At 48.4% G+C, this 21,580-nt stretch overlaps 1 protein-coding gene across 3 annotated transcripts in view; it reads right to left on the bottom strand.

Annotated features, from left to right (window-relative positions):
• Positions 1-11,636, bottom strand: part of CYTH4 (cytohesin 4) — a 48,993-nt gene extending 37,357 nt beyond the window's left edge. For 2 of the 3 annotated variants that reach the window (XM_066596306.1, XM_066596308.1), the window contains exon 1: positions 11,149-11,636. In XM_066596306.1, the coding sequence (XP_066452403.1) occupies positions 11,149-11,245 (97 nt within the window). In that variant the 5' untranslated portion in view covers positions 11,246-11,636. Of the gene's footprint in view, positions 1-10,040; positions 10,218-11,148 lie in introns of those variants that run through there. The other variant, XM_066596307.1, reaches the window with a different exon arrangement.
• Positions 11,637-21,580: the final 9,944 nt, after the last annotated feature.

Here is a 21,580-nt window from a genome sequence, read left to right as displayed (position 1 = left end):
TCAGACTGGGGTTCTTTAGAAGTGGACACATGCAGTTACAACTCCGTGTGGACCGACAGCATGGGTGGGTCCCAGGAAGCCACCGGCGGTACAGAAATATATCCCATTGCATTGCCCATCACATCTGAGGTAACGTCAGGTTTAATGCAGGTGGTCTTCGGCCCACACTGCATGCCCCAGTCAGACTGGGGTTCTTTAGAAGTGGACACATGCAGTTACAACTCCGTGTGGACCGACAGCATGGGTGGCTCCCTGGAACCCACTGGCGGTACATAAATATATCCCATTGCATTGCCCAGCACAGCTGAGGTAACGTCAGCTTTAATGCAGGTGGGCTAAAAATTACTAGGATTACAATGTAGGCGAGGGCCCCAAAAAATTGGTGCACCAACAGTACAAATGCACTTCAGAAAAATTGCCCATGCCCAAGCAAGAGGGCAGGTGAAACCCATTAATCGCTTTGGTTAATGTGGCTTAATTTGTAACTAGGCCTGTAGGCGGCCCAGTTAAAATAAAAATTGGTTCAGGTGCAAGTTTCAACGCTTTATTGAATTGAGAATTGAAACATATAAACATTGTTTACAAAAGTTATATGAGGTTTCAGGAGGAGGAGCAGGAAGAGGAGGATGAATATAATACACAGATTGATGAAGCTAAAAGTTCCCCATTTTTATGGTGATAGAGAATGATGCTTCCATCCGCGGGTGCAGCCTACGTATTGCTTAGGTACCGCTGCTGTCCGCTGGTGGAGAAGTGAAGTCTGGGGAAATCCAGGCTTTGTTCATCTTTATGATTGTAAGCCTGTCGGCACTGTCGGTTGACAGGCGGGTACGCTTATCCCTGATGATTCCCCCAGCCGCACTAAACACCCTCTCTGACAAGAGGCTAGCCGCAGGACAAGCAAGCACCTCCAGGGCATACAGCGCGAGTTCAGGCCACGTGTCCAGCTTCGACACCCAGTAGTTGTAGGGAGCAGAGGCGTCACGGAGGACGGTCGTGCGATCGGCTACGTACTCCCTCACCATCCTTTTACAGTGCTCCCACCGACTCAGCCTTGACTGGGGAGCGGTGACACAGTCTTGCTGGGGAGCCATAAAGCTGTCAAAGGCCTTGGACAGTGTTCCTCTGCCTGCGCTGTACATGCTGCCTGATCTCCGCGCCTCCCCTGCTACCTGGCCCTCGGAACTGCGTCTTCTGCCACTAGCGCTGTCGGATGGGAATTTTATCATCAGTTTGTCCACCAGGGTCCTGTGGTATAGCATCACTCTCGAACCCCTTTCCTCTTCGGGTATGAGAGTGGAAAGGTTCTCCTTATACCGTGGGTCGAGCAGTGTGTACACCCAGTAATCCGTAGTGGCCAGAATGCGTGTAACGCGAGGGTCACGAGAAAGGCATCCTAACATGAAGTCAGCCATGTGTGCCAGGGTACCTGTACGCAACACATGGCTGTCCTCACTAGGAAGATCACTTTCAGGATCCTCCTCCTCCTCCTCAGGCCATACACGCTGAACGGATGACAGGCAAGCAGCATGGGTACCCTCAGCAGTGGGCCAAGCTGTCTCTTCCCCCTCCTCCTCATGCTCCTCCACCTCCTCCTCCTCCTCAACGCGCTAATATATAGACAGGAGGGTGCTCTGACTATCCAGCGACATACGGTTTTCTCTCGCCTCCGTTTCCGAGTGCAAAGCGTCTGCCTTTATGCTTTGCAGGGAACTTCTCAAGAGGCATAGCAGAGGAATGGTGACGCTAATGATTGCAGCATCGCCGCTCACCATTTGGGTAGACTCCTCAAAGTTTCCAAGGACCTGGCAGATGTCTGCCAACCAGGCCCACTCTTCTGAAAAGAATTGAGGAGGCTGACTCCCACTACGCCGCCCATGTTGGAGTTGGTATTCCACTATAGCTCTACGCTGCTCATAGAGCCTGGCCAACATGTGGAGCGTAGAGTTCCACCGTGTGGACACGTCGCACAGCAGTCAGTGCACTGGCAGATTAAACCGATGTTGCAGGGTGCGCAGGGTGGCAGCGTCCGTGTTGGACTTGCGGAAATGTGCGCTGAGCCGGCGCACCTTTCCGAGCAGGTCTGACAAGCATGGGTAGCTTTTCAGAAAGCGCTGAACCACCAAATTAAAGACGTGGGCCAGGCATGGCACGTGCTTGAGGCTGCCGAGCTGCAGAGCCGCCACCAGGTTACGGCCGTTGTCACACATGACCATGCCCGGTTGGAGGCTCAGCGGCGCAAGCCAGCGGTCGGTCTGCTCTGTCAGACCCTGCAGCAGTTCGTGGGCCATGTGCCTCTTCTCTCCTAAGCTGAGTAAATTCAGCACGGCCTGCTGACGCTTGGCCACCGCTGTGCTGCCACGCCGCGCGACACCGACTGCTGGCGACGTGCTGCTGCTGACACATCTTGATTGTGAGACAGAGGTTGCGTAGGAGGAGGAGGGTGGTTTAGTGGAGGAAGCATACACCGCCGCAGATACCACCACCGAGCTGGGGCCCGCAATTCTGGGGGTGGCTAGGACGTGAGCGGTCCCAGGCTCTGACTCTGTCCCAGCCTCCACTAAATTCACCCAATGTGTCGTCAGGGAGATATAGTGGCCCTGCCCGCCTGTGCTTGTCCACGTGTCCGTTGTTAAGTGGACCTTGGCAGTAACCGCGTTGGTGAGGGCGTGTACAATGTTGCGGGAGACGTGGTCGTGCAGGGCTGGGACGGCACATCAGGAAAAGTAGTGGCGACTGGGAACCGAATAGCGCGGCGGCCGCCGCCATCATGTTTTTGAAAGCCTCCGTTTCCACAAGCCTATACGGCAGCATCTCCAGGCTCTTCAATTTGGCTATGTGCACGTTTAACGCTTGAGCGTGCGGGTGCGTGGCGGCGTACTTGCGCTTGCGCTCAAACACTTGCGCTAGCGACGGCTGGACGGTGCGCTGAGAGACATTGGTGGATGGGGCACAGGGGGAGAGGCAGTGGTGCAAACCGGAGGCGGTGAATGGCCTTCGTCCCACCTTGTGGGGTGCTTGGCCATCATATGCCTGCGCATGCTGGTGGTGGTAAGGCTGGTGGTGGTGGCTCCCCGGCTGATCTTTGCGCGACAAAGGTTGCACACCACTGTTCGTCGGTCGTCTGCACTCTCAGTGAAAAACTGCCAGACCTTTGAGCACCTGGGCCTCTGCACGGTGGCATGGCGCGAGGGGCGCTTTGGGAAACAGTTGGTGGATTATTCGGTCTGGCCCTGCCTCTACCCCTGGCCACCGCACTGCCTCTTCCAACCTGCCCTGCTGCTGCACTTGCCTCCCCCTCTGAAGACCTGTCCTCAGTAGGCTTAGGAAACCAGGTGGGGTCAGTCACCTCATCGTCCTGCTGCTCTTCCTCCGAATCCTCTGTGCGCTCCTCCCTCGGACTTACTGCAATTACTACTACCTGAGTGATAGACAACTGTGTCTCATCGTCGTCGTCCTCCTCACCCACTGAAAGCTCTTAAGACAGTTGCCGGAAGTCCCAAGCCTCATCCCCCGGACCCCGGGAACTTTCCAAAGGTTGGGCATCGGTCACGACAAACTCCTCCGGTGGGATAGGAACCATTGCTGCCCATTCTGGGCAGGGGCCCGAGAACAGTTCCTGGGAGTCTGCCTGCTCCTCAGAATGTGTCATTGTAATGGAGTGAAGAGGCTGGGAGGAAGGAGGAGCAGCAGCCAGAGGATTCAGAGTTGCAGCAGTGGACAGCGCAGAACTCTGGGTGGTCGATAGATTGCACAGCAGAGCCAGGAAAGAATTTTGCGCAAGCCTGTAGTGAGACGAAGGTGCGTATGACTGAGCTAGTGGAATTCACAGCGCAGAAGCAGTCAAGTGTCCAAAGGCCACTAGTAGGCCTTAAGTGTTTTGCTTCTATTTTTTTAAAGGCTGAGCTGAGACAGCAGACAGATACTGTAGGCAGCGTATATATGTATACTGTTTCCCTCTGGACAGGATGACGGCGGTGATGTAACGGGCAACGCAGAGCCAGGAAAGAATTTTGCTCAAGCCTGCTTTAACACTTAGCTGCGTATTAATTAGGACTACTACCCCCAGCAGAGACGCAGTACACTCAAGACAGTCACAGGCAGCCCAAAGATAGTATTTTTCCAAAATTTGTTTGAAAAAGCCCACTGCCTATATAGACAGTATATCTCTTTCACCTTTCCCGCTGTCCCTGCCTTACCAGTAGTGCCCCTATACTATGTAAACTTACTGCAGACTGTTTCTCTCTGGACGGGATGACGGCGGTGATGTAACGGGCAACGCAGAGCCAGGAAAGAATTTTGCGCACGCCTGCTGTAACACTTAGCTGCGTATTAATTAGGACTACTACCCCCAGCAGAGACGCAGTACACTCAAGACGGTCACAGGCAGCCCAAATATATTTTTTTTTCCCCAAATTTTTTTGAAAAAGCCCACTGCCTATATAGACAGTATATCTCTTTCACCTTTCCCACTGTCCCTGCCTCACCACTACTGGCCCTATACTATGTAAAATTACTGCAGACTGTTTCCCTCCGGACGGGATGACGGCGGTGATGTAACGGGCAACGCAGAGCCAGGAAAGAATTTTGCGCACACCTGCTGTAACACTTAGCTGCGTATTAATTAGGACTACTACTCCCAGCAGAGACGCTGTACACTCAGGACGGTCACAGGCAAATTTGTTTGAAAAAGCCCACTGCCTATATAGACAGTATATCTCTTTCACCTTTCCCACTGTCCCTGCCTTACCAGTACTTGCCCTATACTGTGTACAATGACTGCAGACTGAGGACGCAATGCTCTGCACGGCCGATATACAAAAAAAAAAATGTGCAACACTGCTAAAAGCAGCCTCAACAGTACTGCACACGGTCAGATGTGGCCCTAAGAAGGACCGTTGGGGTTCTTGAAGCCTAAAATAACTCCTAACACTCTCCCTATAGCAGCTCCAGCATCAGCAGCACTTTCCCTGATCTATGTCAGAATGCATCTGTGGTGAGCCGCGGGAGGGGCCGATTTATATACTCGGGTGACACCTGATCTCGCCATGCACTCACTGCAGGGGGGTGATATAGGGCTTGAACGTCGCAGGGGGAAGTTGTAATGCCTTCCCTGTCTTTCTATTGGCCAGAAAAGCGCGCTAACGTCTCAGAGATGAAAGTGAAAGTAACTCGAACATCGCGTGGTGCTCGCCTCGAGTAACGAGCATCTCGTACACGCTAATACTCGAACGAGTATCAAGCTCGGACGAGTACATTCGCTCATCTCTACTCATGGTACATCTCCATTACAACCCTTTCAGCTGGGCTGCAACAAGTCACACGCTACTTTCAGATAATTACTGCACATATCTGGTATTAACTTTACTACCGGGAACTTAGACCTTTGCCACCACATTGGGTACGCCTCTTAACGCACAAAACGCCTGATTTCATTCATACCAATTTACCTACAGTCTACCCATGCTACATCCCACTGGTATTCAACCTCTTACGATACACCAATGTCTTATGCCTCATATACAATAAGCAGACGCGGACTCACCCATGGGGGAGCAGGTGAAACCTCCAGTGGGCGCTGTGTCAGGTGTTTGCCCCCAGCACCCTAAATGAGCTGCACACGGTGCAGTATACTCACTGTAGTACATACAGATAATCAGTATCTCAGCCAACCTGTGTCCATATATATACATTGACCAGTTTACCTATTTATATAGACACTGGTTGAGATGACATCTAGATGCATTTGCAAGCCAGCCAGTATCCTCCTTCCTTGGGCCTTGCCTTCTCAACTACAATGTGTGGGCCCCCATTACCAATCATCTTGCAGCTTCTTGCTGCTGCCCAATGCTGTTTGAGCACAAATACCGGGTTCACTAAGGGCGAGTTCACATTCAGCACCCCCTGGCCGAACGGTCGATCTTATGATGAAACCAGATGGAGCCAAATGGTCCCCCAGTGAATTTCATCCTGCTTTCTAGCAGAAATCAACCATTGAGGTTCCGAATGGAAACTCCAATGCTGATGTGGATGCACCCAAAGCTGAAAGGGGCACTAGTCCAAGACAAGTGCCAGGAAGGAGGCTACCTACCGAGAGGGCACTCAGGACAGAAATAATCTGAGATAAAGGCCTAATAGGAGACTACTATGAAAAAAAAATGTGTGTCCTCTTGTGTACTACTGAAGGTAACTAAAATAAGTTCAATTTCAAACTTCTGTCATCCATTCCCCCCCATAGAGAACTATAACTCCCAGCATGACCTGACAACTGCAGACATTCAGGACATACAGGGAGCTGTAATTTTTCTTGCAGATTGCATTCCACGGGAAAAGCTTCTTAAAGGTGAGGTAAAACGAAGACCATGCTACTTAAAGAGAAATGGTCATGCCCCAAAGCACCATCCAATAAGTTATGGTGCTGTTAGGGGACGAGATAGGAAGTCGGGTGATGTGCTTTTTTTTTACACTCACCCACTCCTGTGATGCAACGCTGTCACCTGCTAAAGCAAAATCCAACTTTTTTATTGTCCCGTGCGGGTGCTCTCCCATACACCTGCATAGGAGAGTGCACGCATGGGAAAAGTCGAATTTATGTACCGCACACCGGCTTCAATGAGTGACAGCATTGGATTGCGGGAGTGGATGAGTATAAAAAAATTCCAATTACACTATCCCAGAACTACACGCTTCCCTGTGAGAGCACATTTTCATTTCCTTATATTACTGCTGTTGACAGCAGATTTCAGAACCTTGATCAGGGCCAACAGATGCAATTACAAAAAGGATCTAAATTACAAATTCAGTCCTGTGTGTGATGCATTGAGGTATTTATCGTAAAAAGAGGAAGCGTCTGCTCCTATTTGCTATTTAAAGCATTCCAAGTTTTTCATGTGTCCCAAGTGTATTGTAACTATTCAGAGAACAATGCCGAGGACAATACCGATCAACAACGAACAACAATTCTACTATATGAAGCACTTCTATAATTAATTCGCTACTTCTACTAGTAAACATACAATAGAATTTAGGATGCTCTTTATGGCAGCCTTTTCTTTACTTTTGGCCCAGCAAACATAGCGTATCCTAAAACGTTTCAAAGAGTGCAGGGAATAGGTTTCTGGCTTTTCTGCTTTCTTATCAAATCTTTCCCATAACATAAGTTTGTTACACAAATGGAAGCACTGTTATTGGAATCTCAGATAGGACAACTTAAAAAGTGAAATATAATTGTGTAAGAGGGGTGAGTGGTGCCCCACTCCCCTCTCATAGAAGACAGTGGCTCAGCCACTGTATGAGCCCCAGATGAGCTTCAGCAGAAAAATCTGCCCCTCTGTCAGGCAAGGCATGGGAAGTGGATCAGAAAATAGGCACTCTGAGCTCCAGAAAGTAACGGACAGCAGGGGAGCAAGTACACATAGGGACGAGTGTCAGGAATCGTTTGCCTGACATTCGTCCAGTGTAAATGGGCCTTAAAAGAGCTGCGAGCCCTGAAGGAGGAGGCTCTGCCTCCTGGATAACATCAGTAGTGACTTAGCTGATGCATCACTGCTGGAAGAGCTTTCCGTATACAGGGAAGTGAAGAGGGGCCTAAGCTCAGTGTCCTAAGAAGCTGAGAAGCTTTCAGGAGCCTAGAGGGCATCCTATGTAAAGTAAAGAAGCTGAACCACAACAGGGGAAGACGCAGCATAGAGAGAAGCCAAGCAGTAGCAGCACAACCAGTAAAATTTTAAAGTGGCGGAGGAGCAATGCAGCAGATTGCATCTTCACGCTAGGAAGTGGCCACGTGATCGCTACCAAGAGGGCCCTGATGGCCAGGGACTGAAAATCATGACAACACACCATGTGGAGACTCTCTTGTCACATGGGACTCAGTCTCGGAACAAGCTGATGGCACCATGGACCCAGATGGGGAACAAACTGCAAGACACAGTCTGTAATTTTTTTGTTGTGCATGTGGAACTCTCTGCCTAAGGACATGGTGATTGCAAATTTGATAAAAATGTACAAGAGGAGCTTAGACGTCTTCATTGAGTGATACAATATTATATGGTGTAATAATTAATATAAGTTCAGAAGAGTCGGTGATCCGGGGATTATTCCAATTACCAGATTGGAGTCGGGAAGCCATTTTTTTTTCTTAAATGGGGAAAATTGTCTTCTACCTCAGTGGGTTCTGTTTTTTGTCTTCCTCTGGATCAACATTTGGAGATAATAGGCCGAACTGGATGGACATAATTCTTTTTTCGGCCTATCATACTATGTATCTGTGTGAGTGATCCAGCACTGTGTTTTATGTTAAATATAGTTAATTTGTTCAAAAAAAATCCTGCCTCCATCTTCACCAGTCAGCTGCTGCACCATTGTGTAACCCGCCACTCACGCGCCCAACCCATTTCAATTGCACAGAATACAGGAACAATAAAGTAGGGACATCGTGCTGTATATTTCAAGCAAAGGAAATCCCAGAGAAAGAAGCCATTGAGATCGCAATGTGCAAGGAAACCTGTTAGTATAAACACTAGTGTATAGGATAACCCAATAGGTCTATTAAACACATTAAAAAGCATCAGGCACTATGATGTACTATAAGGTCTGTCCTGTGTATGTGTCTCCTTTAACCCTTTCCAATCCACTGTCTGAAATCTAAAGACATTATGATTTAAGGCTGTACAGCTCCGATGTTGGAAGACGTCCGTCGGGGTTCTCTTACTGTATATTGCCAGGCTTTCTGCTGTCGGATAGAGATGAGCGAGCGTACTCGGAAAAGCACTACTCGCTCGAGTAATTTGCTTTATCCGAGTATTGTTGTGCTCGTCCCTGAAGATTCGGGTGCCGGCACGGAGCGGGGAGCTGCAGGGGAGAGCGGGGAGGAACGGAGGTAAGATCTTTCTCTCCCTCTCTCCCGCCCGCTCTGCCCCGCTCCCCGCTGCGACTCACCTGTCAGCCGCAGCAGCACCCGAATCTTCAGGGACGAGCACAGCGATACTCGGATAAAGCAAATTACTCGAGCAAGTAGTGCTTTTCCGAGTACGCTCGCTCATCTCTACTGTCGGAGCCTATCCAACGTGTCACCGCATGCAGTACTAGGTTTAACCAGCATATAGCGCTGTTGTATAACAGCAGAAAAAGAGTAATCCCCCTAGGAAAACCAGGATACAAATTGGATTGGAAAGGGTTAAGAGTCTATTTTGGCCATCTGAAAAATCTGCAACTTTTTGCCAATGTACATTTGGTATGTAAGCCCGGATTCACACAATCCTATAAGTGTTTGTGCACGCATGAGTGCAGCATTTTTGTGGGCCAAACTGTGCTTTTTTGTGCATACTTCTGCATATTTTACTGCAGTTTTCCCACATGTCAGCCATGTGCATTTGCATGCAGCAAAAAAATACCTACTGATTGAAATGGCTAATTAGTCTAATGAGTTCCAGATATGGTCTTTTTTCTGCGCAATTATGCAGTGTTTTACGCATCTCCTATTGTATTTTGCATGTGTTTGTGCATCCCCATGGGGAATTCTGATGTGCAAATGCGCAGGAAAATAGGGTATGTTGCATTTTTTTTTGCACAACTGAAATGCGCAGATAAAATACGTGCATGTGAACAAATAGATTGAATTCAATGGGTTCTATTCTCTGCATATTGCGTGTGCAAATAAATGCACAAATTTGCCCTTGCGAATCTGGCCTAATAAACTGGGAAATCACAGATGGAGAAGAATATGGCTATAAAATCAGAATACACAGGGTTAATTACCTTGTAGACACGTAGTTCTGCATATAAATTGTATAAATAAAAGTTCAGGAAATTTTTAATCAAGTTCAACTTCTGAAATTGCTCCATTTTTCATTTCTATTACAGGAATACAAATATTGGCTGTGAAGGTGGACATAGCCTTTAAACATTATGTTTCACAGCACTACACATCAGTTATCAATATGATACTAGTAGCTAATCCTACCACAAGTTTATATCCAGTATACAAAGTTGTTCAATATCTTGTCTGTATGGCAAGACACATGTAAATATATCTTACCTACCGATAGGCAGCAAAGGATCAAATTGTCATCAGCAGTACTATAGTGTGTGATCTGCTTGAGTAGTCAATGCTTTCCTAGAAATTCATTTCATAGAGCTCGAGCTCTATGGTAGCACTTATGCAGTTGTGTTAGATCCCAGTGTGATATAGCACCTGACATGGAATGAGACTGAATGGTAACTCTCTTGCATCAATGGGTGCAAAGTCTTCAGAGAACCCAACTCCACAGGAACCACTTAATCCAAGGAGAGCAAGCAGTGGAGGCAACTCTAATATGTCAAGTGAAGAATGACGATTATCCATTGATCCAACTGTTCAGCTGCTCCCTGGAGCTTTGTCATTGGATATAGTGTAGCACAATATTACATGTACTGTAATGTGCTCCTATAATGTATGTCACATGAAATTGTAAATGACTATTACAGATTGCTGATTTCTTTTTGCAATGATCAGATTTAGCACACAATATATTTTTCTCAAAGGGTTTATATTAAAATTGTATGTGATATGATGCAAACAGCAAATATAATTTCAGATCACAATCCCATGTGAGATTTAATATGGAGCCTAACAATGGTCAATGCATCTATCAAACAAGTGTTCCTTACACTTCAAATGTTACCTACTAATAGGCTCTTTGTAAGGAGCCACATATAATAAAACTCATGGAATAATGTGTTAAGTACAGAAAAAAACACAATGGAGAAAGCACAATAAATCTCAGACCAAGTTGCAACATTGTTTACAATATATTAGAGAATTGCTTAAAAACGATACCTAACAAACCTATGTCTGTGGCAAAAACACAATGTCTACCAGCTTCTAAGCTACCTATTGGCAGAGTAGAGATGACTTGCTCTATAAAGTCTGCATCTTACTCTTATATGTATGCCTGGAGTTTGCTTACAGGTAATTCCTGTGAAGTTTGACATTTCTAATTGTCAGATTCCATTAATTAAGCAGTTTCTCAATATATTGAAAAGTGTTTCCATTGATCTCTATGAGTCACATTGATCATCAAACAATAAAATAATATACAGATCATCCAAAATGAGATCATACATAACAATGACATCAATGCTCTAGTAGTAAAACTGTAGGATACTCACCGTTTTCATGGTCAGCCATTAAAAGCTGCACTTCTCTTTCTTTAGTAGGTGACCCTGATGATGGCATTAGATATCTTGCAGTGTCTCTGCTCCCCATTTAATAGCACTTCTTCCCCCTTTTTACTCTTCGTACCACAACTCTTAGTTGCTACTATCTGGTCACAACTAATTCTCCATCCAGCTTTGCCTGTACTTGTGCTTTATTTCTTTTGATCTCTTGATTTCTTATGTTTGTATCTTTTCTCCTCATTATTAAATGTCTTCTCTAATTCTTCATAATACGCATCATATTGACTGATCCATGTATCCTGTGCATCCAACCCAATTTGAGCTTATTGTGTAAGCTTGCTTGTATCCCTTGTTTTCTGCTTCTTCTGCAATCTGCTTGCACTATATACTAACAGGGTCAGCACATGTCCTATGTCCTGCACTGCAACAATCGTTAGTGATTCTATAGCTAGTTCTATCACAATCTCTATGCACACATAAGCTGGTGACACTGATCCTAGTAACAGGAAGAGGACAGGCTCGTTGTGGTTAGTGCTCTGCTTGCTGAAGTTACACTTCCTATCCCAGCCTCACCGTGGCCTAAACTAGACAATGATCATTCATTTACGAACCAGTAACATTGTTGCACTCCGGTCCAGTTGGTACTTCCTGCTCTTTTTTTTTTTTTACCTTTTTGTAAGTTTTGTATGTCTTTTTGGAGCCCAAATCTGTCTATCTCTCCTATAATTAACTCTTTCATCTTTATCTCTGTTTCAGCCCTACCCCTCCCTGTGAGTTCCTCTTTCTGCAACCACAAGTTCTCTAAAACAGATGTTTTTCTATATTAAATATGCTTTATGCAGGATCTTGTATGTTAGCTATTTCTGTAACTTGAGAAGAAGCTAGACATCTTGAAAGGTGTCAGTCATTACTATACATACAGATGTAGCAAAGTTTAAGCAAAGTTTAACCAATAATTAAGGGGTTGGCTGGTTACCAGGCAACGTGCTTCAATAGGCCCCCTGTATTAAAATAGTAAACAGAACTATACTTACTCCTTCACCACCGCCAGGATCTAACGCTGCGGCCCCGGTGTGGTCCCGGTGATTATTTTAACAGCGGATGTTATAGGAAATCAGGTAAGAGCGCTGCAGCGTCAAGTTTAGCATCATGGCGCTCAGCATGTGAGTAACGATGCCAGGAGAACAAGCAATGATGCTACAGCCTCTGATTCGCTGCAGAGGTCACCTAATTTGCAGAGTGATATGATCTCTCACAACAAATGCCAGGAACACAGTGGGGTAAGTATAGTTCAGTTTATTATTTTAATACAGGGGGCCCTATTAAAGCGGGTTTATCAGGTAAATGGGCAACCACCCTTAATGAATTAAAGTGACTCTCTGGTTTTGGGAAAAATTCTGTCCCAGGACCAGAGGGGGGTATAGTACCTGCAGTTGTTTTGCTGTGCTGTCTTTCCCATCTGCTGGTTCCAGGTCCTGTTTTCAGCCATCGAAGATGGTCCACTCAGTCTTCAGACTACCTAATCCCCATAGTGCACTGCATAGTGTTAGACTACCAATGCACTAAACTTGCTGTTTGATTGGCCAGAGCTGTTCAGAAGATCAGCACTAGCCAATCATAGAGGAGTGCACAGTGTACATTAGGTAGTTAGAAAATTGCTGCAGCCATAATGGGGCCCACAACCAGTGGATGAGGGGGACAGCAGAGGAGAACAACTGCAGGTAGTACACACTTCTCATCCTCCTGTCCTGGGACAGAATTTAGTCCTGAAATCGAAGGGCTACTTTAATGGAAAGTTCTGTTCCACAGTTTATTTTAACACACAATAGCTTTTTAGTGCCATCTGCTATGTTAGGAAAATATAACAATGGCTTTTCAATACGTTATCATACTCAAGTAAAAAACTGATTTCGGAGTGAGTGGTTGGCTGTTGCTCAAACAGTGGCAACCAGAGAAACTTCCAATGCCCACTGTTTAACACTTTGACCAACGAAACCACGGTATGTAAAATGCTGACAGAGGGGAAGGGCTCCATCAACTATTGGACCCTTGTGATGTGATAACAGGGTCACAATAGTTTGCTACGGCACCCAAAGGCTTAAAATTAGAGATGAGCGAGCATACTCGTCCGAGCTTGATACTTGTTCGAGTATTAGGGTGTTCGAGATGCTCGTTACTCGAGACGAGTACCACGCGATGTTCGAGTCACTTTCATTTTCTTCCCTGAGAAATTTGCGCGCTTTTCTGGCCAATAGAAAGACAGGGGAGGCATTACAACTTCCCCCTGCGACGTTCAAGCCCTATACCACCCCCCTGCAGTGAGTGGCTGGCGAGATTAGGTGTCACTCGAGTATTAAAATCTGTCCGCCCGCGGCTCGCCACAGATGCATTCTGACATAGTTCAGGGAAAGTGCTGTTGATGCCGGAGCTGCTATAGGGAGAGCGTTAGGAGTGATTTTAGGCTTCAAGAACCCCAACGGTCCTTCTTAGGCCATAGAAATCACAGATCGCACCTATGTGCGATCTGCGATTCCTGTTCTCTTCTCTATATGCGCTCAATGGGGCCGGCGGCAGCAGCGCCGACCCCATTGAGAACATATAGAAGACAAATCATTCTTCTCTGCCACAGCTGTAACAGCTGTGGCAGAGAAGAACGATGTTTGCCCATTGAATTCAATGGAGCCGGCAATACAGCAGGTTCCACTGAAAGCAATGGGCTGCCGGCGAGCGCGGGATGAATTGTCGGGAAGGGCTTAAATATATAAGCCCTTCCCTGCAATTCATCCAGAAATGTGTTACAATAAAAATATATACCATATATACCGGCGTATAAGGCGACGGGACGTATAAGACGACCCCCCAACTGTCACCTTATACGCCGGGAATACAGCGGAGCAAAGAATAAAATTCATTACTCACATCCCCCAGCGGTCTGCGGCTCTGCTGCAGGATGTCGCTCCCTCCTGGTCCCTGGCAGCGCATCGCTTTCTGGACGCAGGGCTTGAAATCCCCGCCTCCAGAAAGCTACTGTGATTAGCTAACACACGCCGTCAGCCAATCACAGCCATTCAATGACATCATTGTCATTGGCTGTGATTGGCTGAAGGCACGTGTGTTTTCTGGAGGCGGGGATTTCAAGCCCTGCGTGCAGAAAGCAATGCTCTGCCGGGGACCAGGAGGGAGCGACAGCCTGCAGCAGCGCCGCAGAACGCCGGGGGAAGTGAGTAATGATTTTTATTTTTTACTCCGCTGTATTCCCGGCGTATAAGGTGACAGTTGGGGGGTCGTCTTATACGCCCCGTCGCCTTATACGCCGTTATATACGGTATATATTTTTATTTTTACACATTTCTGGATGAATTGCAGGGAAGGGCTTCTATATTTAAGCCCTTCCCAACAATTCATCCCGCGCACGCCGGCAGCACATTGCTTTCAGTGGAACCTGCTGTATTGCCGGCTCCACTGAATTCAATGGGCTAACATCGTTCTTCTCTGCCACAGCTGTTACAGCTGTGGCAGAGGAGAACGATCTTTATGCTGACAGTGCGGGGGGGGGGGGGGGGCCACTCTTGCCGCTATTGTGGCTTAATAGTGGGACCTGGGAACTTGAGATGCAGCCCAACATGTAGCCCCTCGCCTGCCCTATCCGTTGCTGTGTCGTTCCCATCACTTTCTTGAATTGCCCCGATTTTCACAAATGAAAACCTTAGCGAGCATCGGCGATATACAAAAATGCTCGGGTCGCCCATTGACTTCAATGGGGTTCGTTACTCGAAACGAACCCTCGAGCATCGCGAAAATTTCGTCCCGAGTAACGAGCACCCGAGCATTTTGGTGCTCGCTCATCTCTACTTAAAATGGCATGACCTCCAGGTCTGCCAGTTACGGTTGCCTACGAGGCTCAGCCTCTGGCTAAGCTTCACAATATTTATAATACAATGCTTTATGGAATAGCAGTGTATGATAATAGTGATAAAATATTAGATATTCAAGTCCCTCAGTGGGAAAAAATAAAAAGTAAAAAAAAAATAAAAAAAATTGTGAAAACCCCCCACAAATATGGTATTTCTTTATTTACTAATAACCCAGAGAACAAAAGATTGTACATTATTTAACCTACACAGTGCACACAATACAAAAAACATGGCAAAAATAGCTAATTTTGCCTATATCGCCTTTCAAAAAACAGAATAGAAAGTGATCAAAACATAGTATGAATTAACAGATGGTATTATTAAAAAGTACAACTCATCCTTCAAAAAAACCCCTTAACATAGCGCTGCTTACCAAAAAAGAGAAATGTTATTATGGTCTTTGAACACAGCGATGTGAAAAAATAATTAAAGTGAAAAAGCTGCCAAAAAAAACCCTATATAAATTTGGTATTGACATAACCATACTGACCTACAGAATTAATTTACCGTGTTATTTATACTGCCGGGGTAACATCATTAAAAATAAAAAACATGCCAGAATCGCAGATTTTGTTAAGCCTACCTCTAGAAGGAAATTTAATAGAAAGCAATCAAACTGTTATATCTTCCTAAAAACTGAATTAGTGAAGACTAGAGTTCACCCCGCAAAAAGCAAGTCCTCATAGAGCTCTGTCGATAGAAAAAATGCTATGGCTCTTGGAAAAAAAATTGTATTTGGGCTCCTGCACACTTGCGTTTTTCTTGCGTGTTTTTTTCAGGCAATTGTCAATAGGACTTTCTAATGTTAAAAAACGCATCGCAAGTTTGTGCTTTGCAATTTTTATGTGATGCGTTTTTAATATTAGAAAGTCCCATTGACAAACACGTGAAAAAAATGCGCAAGAAAAACGCAAGTGTGCAGGGGCCCTAAAGTTGCTCTCACCTGAATCGTGTTGACCCAGAAAATAATTTTAGCACATGTTTTTGGATGCTGAATGCTGTAAAAATGAGGGAGCCCAGAAGATACTATTGGTGCAATTGGCACATAATATTGAGGGAGAAAGGGGCATGGCTGGGAGTCTGCAGAGTTTGCATCTAAGCCAGGGACTTCAATCATGCCTCCAGATCTACCATCATACAGTAGCACAGTCTTATCCTCCACACTTGTAATAAGCTATAACTAGAGATGAGCGAGCACCAAAATGCTCGGGTGCTCGTTACTCGGGACGAAAATTTCGCGATGCTCGAGGGATCGTTTCGAATAACGAACCCCATTGAAGTCAGTGGGCGACCCGAGCATTTTTGTATATCGCCGATGCTCGCTAAGGTTTCCATTTGTGAAAATCAGGGCAATTCAAGAAAGTGATGAGAACGATACAGCAACGGATAGGGCAGGCGAGGGGCTACATGTTGGGCTGCATCTCAAGTTCCCAGGTCCCACTATTAAGCCACAATAGCGGCAAGAGTGGGCCCCCCCCCCCCAACAATTCTTACTTCTGAAAAGCCCTCATTAGCAATGCATACCTTAGCTAAGCACCACACTACCTCCAACAAAGCACAATCACTTCCTGCATGACACTCCGCTGCCACTTCTCCTGGGTTACATGCTGCCCAACCCCCCCCCCCCCCGCACGACCCAGTGTCCACGGCACACACCAAAGTGTCCCTGCGCAGCCTTCAGCTGCCCTCATGCCGCTCGACCCTCATGTCTATTTATAAGTGCGTCTGCCATGAGGAGGAACCGCAGGCACACACTGCAGAGGGTTGGCACGGCTAGGCAGCGACCCTCTTTAAAAGGGGCAGGACGATAGCCAGTCAGACTGGGGATTTTTATAAGTAGACACAGGCAGGTACAACTCCCTATTGTGAAATCCGTGTGGACGAACAGCATGGGTGGCTCCCTGGAACCCACCAGCGGTACATAAATATATCCCATTGCATTGCCCATCACAGCTGAGGTAATGTCATGTTTAATGCAGGTGGGCTTGGGCCCACACTGCATGCCCCAGTCAGACTGGGGTTCTTTAGAAGTGGACACATGCAGTTACAACTCCATGTGGACCGACAGCATGGGTGGGTGCCAGGAAGCCACCGGCGGTACATAAATATATCCCATTGCAGTTCCCAGCACAGCTGAGGTAATGTCATGTTAAATGCAGGTGGGCTTCGGCCCACACTGCATGCCCCAGTCAGACTGGGGTTCTTTAGAAGTGGACACATGCAGTTACAACTCCGTGTGGACCGATAGCATGGGTGGGTCCCAGGAAGCCACCGGCGGTACATAAATATATCCCATTGCATTGCCCAGCACAGCTGATGTAACGTCAGCTTTAATGCAGGTGGGCAAAAAATTAATTGGATTACACTGTAGGCGAGGGCCCAAAAAAATTGGTGTACCAACAGTACTAATGTACCTCAGAAAAATTGCCCATGCCCAACCAAAGGGCAGGTGAAACCCATTAATCGCTTTGGTTAATGTGGCTTAATTTGTAACTAGGCCTGGAGGCAGCCCAGTTAAAATAAAAATTGGTTTAGGTGCAAGTTTCAACGCTTTAATGAGCATTGAAACGTATAAAAATTGTTTACAAAAATTATATGACTGAGCCTTGTGGGCCTAAGAAAAATTGCCCGTTCGGCGTGATTACGTCAGGTTTCAGGAGGAGGAGCAGGAGGAGGAGGATGAATAGAATACACAGATTGATGAAGCTAAAAGGTCCCCATTTTTGATGGTGATAGGGAGCAATGCTTCCATCCGCGGGTGCAGCCTACGTATTGCTTAGCTATCGCTGCTGTCCGCTGGTGGAGAAGAGAAGTCTGGGGAAATCCAGGCTTTGTTCATCTTGATGAGTGTAAGCCTGTCGGCACTGTCGGTTGACAGGCGGGTACGCTTATCCGTGATGATTCCCCCAGCCGCACTAAACACCCTCTCTGACAAGACTCTAGCCGCAGGACAAGCAAGCACCTCCAGGGCATACAGCGCGAGTTCAGGCCACATGTCCAGCTTCGACACCCAGTAGTTGTAGGGGGCAGAGGCGTCACGGAGGACGGCTGTGCGATCGGCTACGTACTCCCTCACCATCTTTTCACAGTGCTCCCGCCGACTCAGCCTTGACTGGGGAGCGATGACACAGTCTTGTTGGGGAGCCAGAAAGCTGTCAAAGGCCTTAGAGAGTGTTCCCCTGCCTGTGCTGTACATGCTGCCTGATCTCCGCGCCTCCCCTGCTACCTGGCCCTCGGAACTGCGCCTTCTGCCACTAGCGCTGTCGGATGGGAATTTTACCATCAGCTTGTCCGCCAGGGTCCTGTGGTATAGCATCACTCTCGAACCCCTTTCCTCTTCGGGTATGAGAGAGCAAAGGTTCTCCTTATACCGTGGGTCGAGCAGTGTGTACACTTAGTAATCCGTAGTGGCCAGAATGCGTGTAACGCGAGGGTCACGAGAAAGGCATCCTAACATGAAGTCAGCCATGTGTGCCAGGGTACCTGTACGCAACACATGGCTGTCCTCACTAGGAAGATCACTTTCAGGATCCTCCTCCTCCGGCCATACACGCTGAAAGGATGACAGGCAAGCAGCATGGGTACCCTTAGCAGTGGGCCAAGCTGTCTCTTCCCCCTCCTCCTCATGCTCCTCCACCTACTCCTCCTCCTTAACGCGCTGCGATATAGACAGGAGGGTGCTCTGACTATCCAGCGACATACTGTCTTCCCCCGCCTCCGTTTCCGAGCGCAAAGCGTCTGCCTTTATGCTTTGCAGGGAACTTCTCAAGAGGCATAGCAGAGGAATGGTGACGCTAATGATTGCAGCATCCACGCTCACCATCTGGGTAGACTCCTCAAAGTTTCCAAGGACCTGGCAGATGTCTGCCAACCAGGCCCACTCTTCTGTAAAGAATTGAGGAGGCTGACTCCCACTGCGCCGCCCATGTTGGAGTTGGTATTCCACTATAGCTCTACGCTGCTCATAGAGCCTGGTCAACATGTGGAGCGTAGAGTTCCACCGTGTGGGCACGTCGCACAACAGTCGGTGCACTGGCAGATTAAACCGATGTTGCAGGGTGCGCAGGGTGGCAGCGTCCGTGTGGGACTTGCGGAAATGTGTGCAGAGCCGGCGCACCTTTCCGAGCAGGTCTGACAAGCGTGGGTAGCTTTTCAGAAAGCGCTGAACCACCAAATTAAAGACGTGGGCCAGGCATGGCACGTGCGTGAGGCTGCCGAGCTGCAGAGCCGCCACCAGGTTACGGCCGTTGTCACACACGACCATGCCCGGTTGGAGGCTCAGCGGCGCAAGCCAGCGGTCGGTCTGCTCTGTCAGACTCTGCAGCAGTTCGTGGGCCGTGTGCCTCTTCTCTCCTAAGCTGAGTAGTTTCAGCACGGCCTGCTGACGCTTGCCCACCGCTGTGCTGCCACGCCGTGCGACACCAACTGCTGGCGACGTGCTGCTGCTGACACATCTTGATTGCGAGGTTGCGTAGGAGGAGGAGGAGGAGGGTGCTTTAGTGGAGGAAGCATACACCGCCGCAGATACCACCACCGAGCTGGGGCCCGCAATTCTGGGGGTGGGTAGGATGTGAGCGGTCCCAGGCTCTGACTCTGTCCCAGCCTCCACTAAATTCACCCAATGTGCCGTCAGGGAGATATAGTGACCCTGCCCGCCTGTGCTTGTCCATGTGTCCGTTGTTAAGTGGACCTTGGCAGTAACCACGCTGGTGAGGGCGCGTATAATGTTGCGGGAGACGTGGTCGTGCAGGGCTGGGACGGCACATCGGGAAAAGTAGTGGCGACTGGGAACTGAGTAGCGCGGGGCCGCCGCCGCCATCATACCTTTGAAAGCCTCCGTTTCCACAACCCTATACGGCAGCATCTCCAGGCTGATAAATTTGGCTATGTGCACGTTTAACGCTTGAGCGTGCGGGTGCGTGGCGGCGTACTTGCGCTTGCGCTCCAACACTTGCGCTAGTGACGGCTGGACGGTGCGCTGAGAGACATTGGTGGATGGGGCCGAGGACAGCGGAGGTGAGGGTGTGGGTGCAGGCCAGGAGACAGTAGTGCCTGTGTCCTGAGAGGGGGGTTGGATCTCAGTGGCAGGTTGGGGCACAGGGGGAGAGGCAGCGGTGCAAACCGGAGGCGGTGAACGGCCTTCGTCCCACCTTGTGGGGTGCTTGGCCATCATATGTCTGCACATGCTGGTGGTGAGGCTGGTGGTGGTGGCTCCCCGGCTGATCTTGGCGCGACAAAGGTTGCACACCACTGTTCGTCGGTCGTCTACACTCTCAGTGAAAAACTGCCAGACCTTTGAGCACCTCGGCCTCTGCAGGGTGGCATGGCGCGAGGGGGCGCTTTGGGAAACAGTTGGTGGATCATTCGGTCTGGCCCTGCCTCTACCCCTGGCCACCGCACTGCCTCTTCCAACCTGCCGTGCTGCTGCACTTGCCTCCCCCTCTGAAGACCTGTCCTCAGTAGGCTTAGCAAACCAGGTGGGGTCAGTCACCTCATCGTCCTGCTGCTCTTCCTCCGAATCCTCGGTGCGCTCCTCCCTCGGACTTACTCCAATTACTACTACATGAGTGATAGACAACTGTGTCTCATCATCATCGTCCTCCTCACCCACTGAAAGCTCTTGAGACAGTTGCCGGAAGTCCCCAGCCTCATCCCCCGGACCCCGGGAACTTTCCAAAGGTTGGGCATCGGTCACGACAAACTCCTCCAGTGGGAGAGGATTCGGAACCATTGCTGCCCATTCTGGGCAGGGGCCCGAGAACAGTTCCTGGGAGTCTGCCTGCTCCTCAGAATGTGTCATTGTAATGGAGTGAGGAGGCTGGGAGGAAGGAGGAGCAGCAGCCAGAGGATTCAGAGTTGCAGCAGTGGACGGCGCAGAACTCTGGGAGGTCGATTGATTGCTGGATGCACTTTCTGCCATCCACGACAGGACCTGCTCACGCTGCTCATTTTCCAATAAAGGTCTACCGCGTGGACCCATTAATTGTGAGATGAGTGTGGGGACGCCAGAAACGTGCCTCTCTCCTAATCCCACAGCAGTCGTTTGCGATACACCTGGATCAGGAGCTCGGCCTGTGCCCACACCCTGACTTGGGCCGCCACGTCCTCGCCCGCGTCCACGTCCTCTAGGCCTACCCCTACCCCTCAGCATGGTGTATTACCAGTAGTGCAGAAACAGAACGCTGTAATTAAATGTGCCGCTTATTGGCCTGTGGTTGGAGGCTGACTTCGCTTACGGAACGCACAGCAGAGCCAGGAAAGAATTTTGCGCAAGCCTGCTGTGACACTTAGCTGGCTGCGTATTAATTAGGACTACTACCCCCAGCAGAGACGCAGTACACTCAGGACGGTCACAGGCAGCCCAAATAGAATGTTTTTTCCCAAATTTTTTTGGAAAAGCCCACTGCCTATATACACAGTATATCTCTTTTACTGTCCCTGGCTCACCACTACTGGCCCTGGACTATGTAAAATTACTGCAGACTGTTTCCTTCTGGACAGGATGACAG

Source organism: Eleutherodactylus coqui, chromosome 3 (assembly GCF_035609145.1).
Source record: "Eleutherodactylus coqui strain aEleCoq1 chromosome 3, aEleCoq1.hap1, whole genome shotgun sequence".
NCBI classification, from domain to species: Eukaryota; Metazoa; Chordata; class Amphibia; order Anura; family Eleutherodactylidae; genus Eleutherodactylus; species Eleutherodactylus coqui.
The sequence above is the reverse complement of the archived record's forward strand: the minus strand, read 5'-3'. Positions and strand labels throughout refer to the sequence as shown.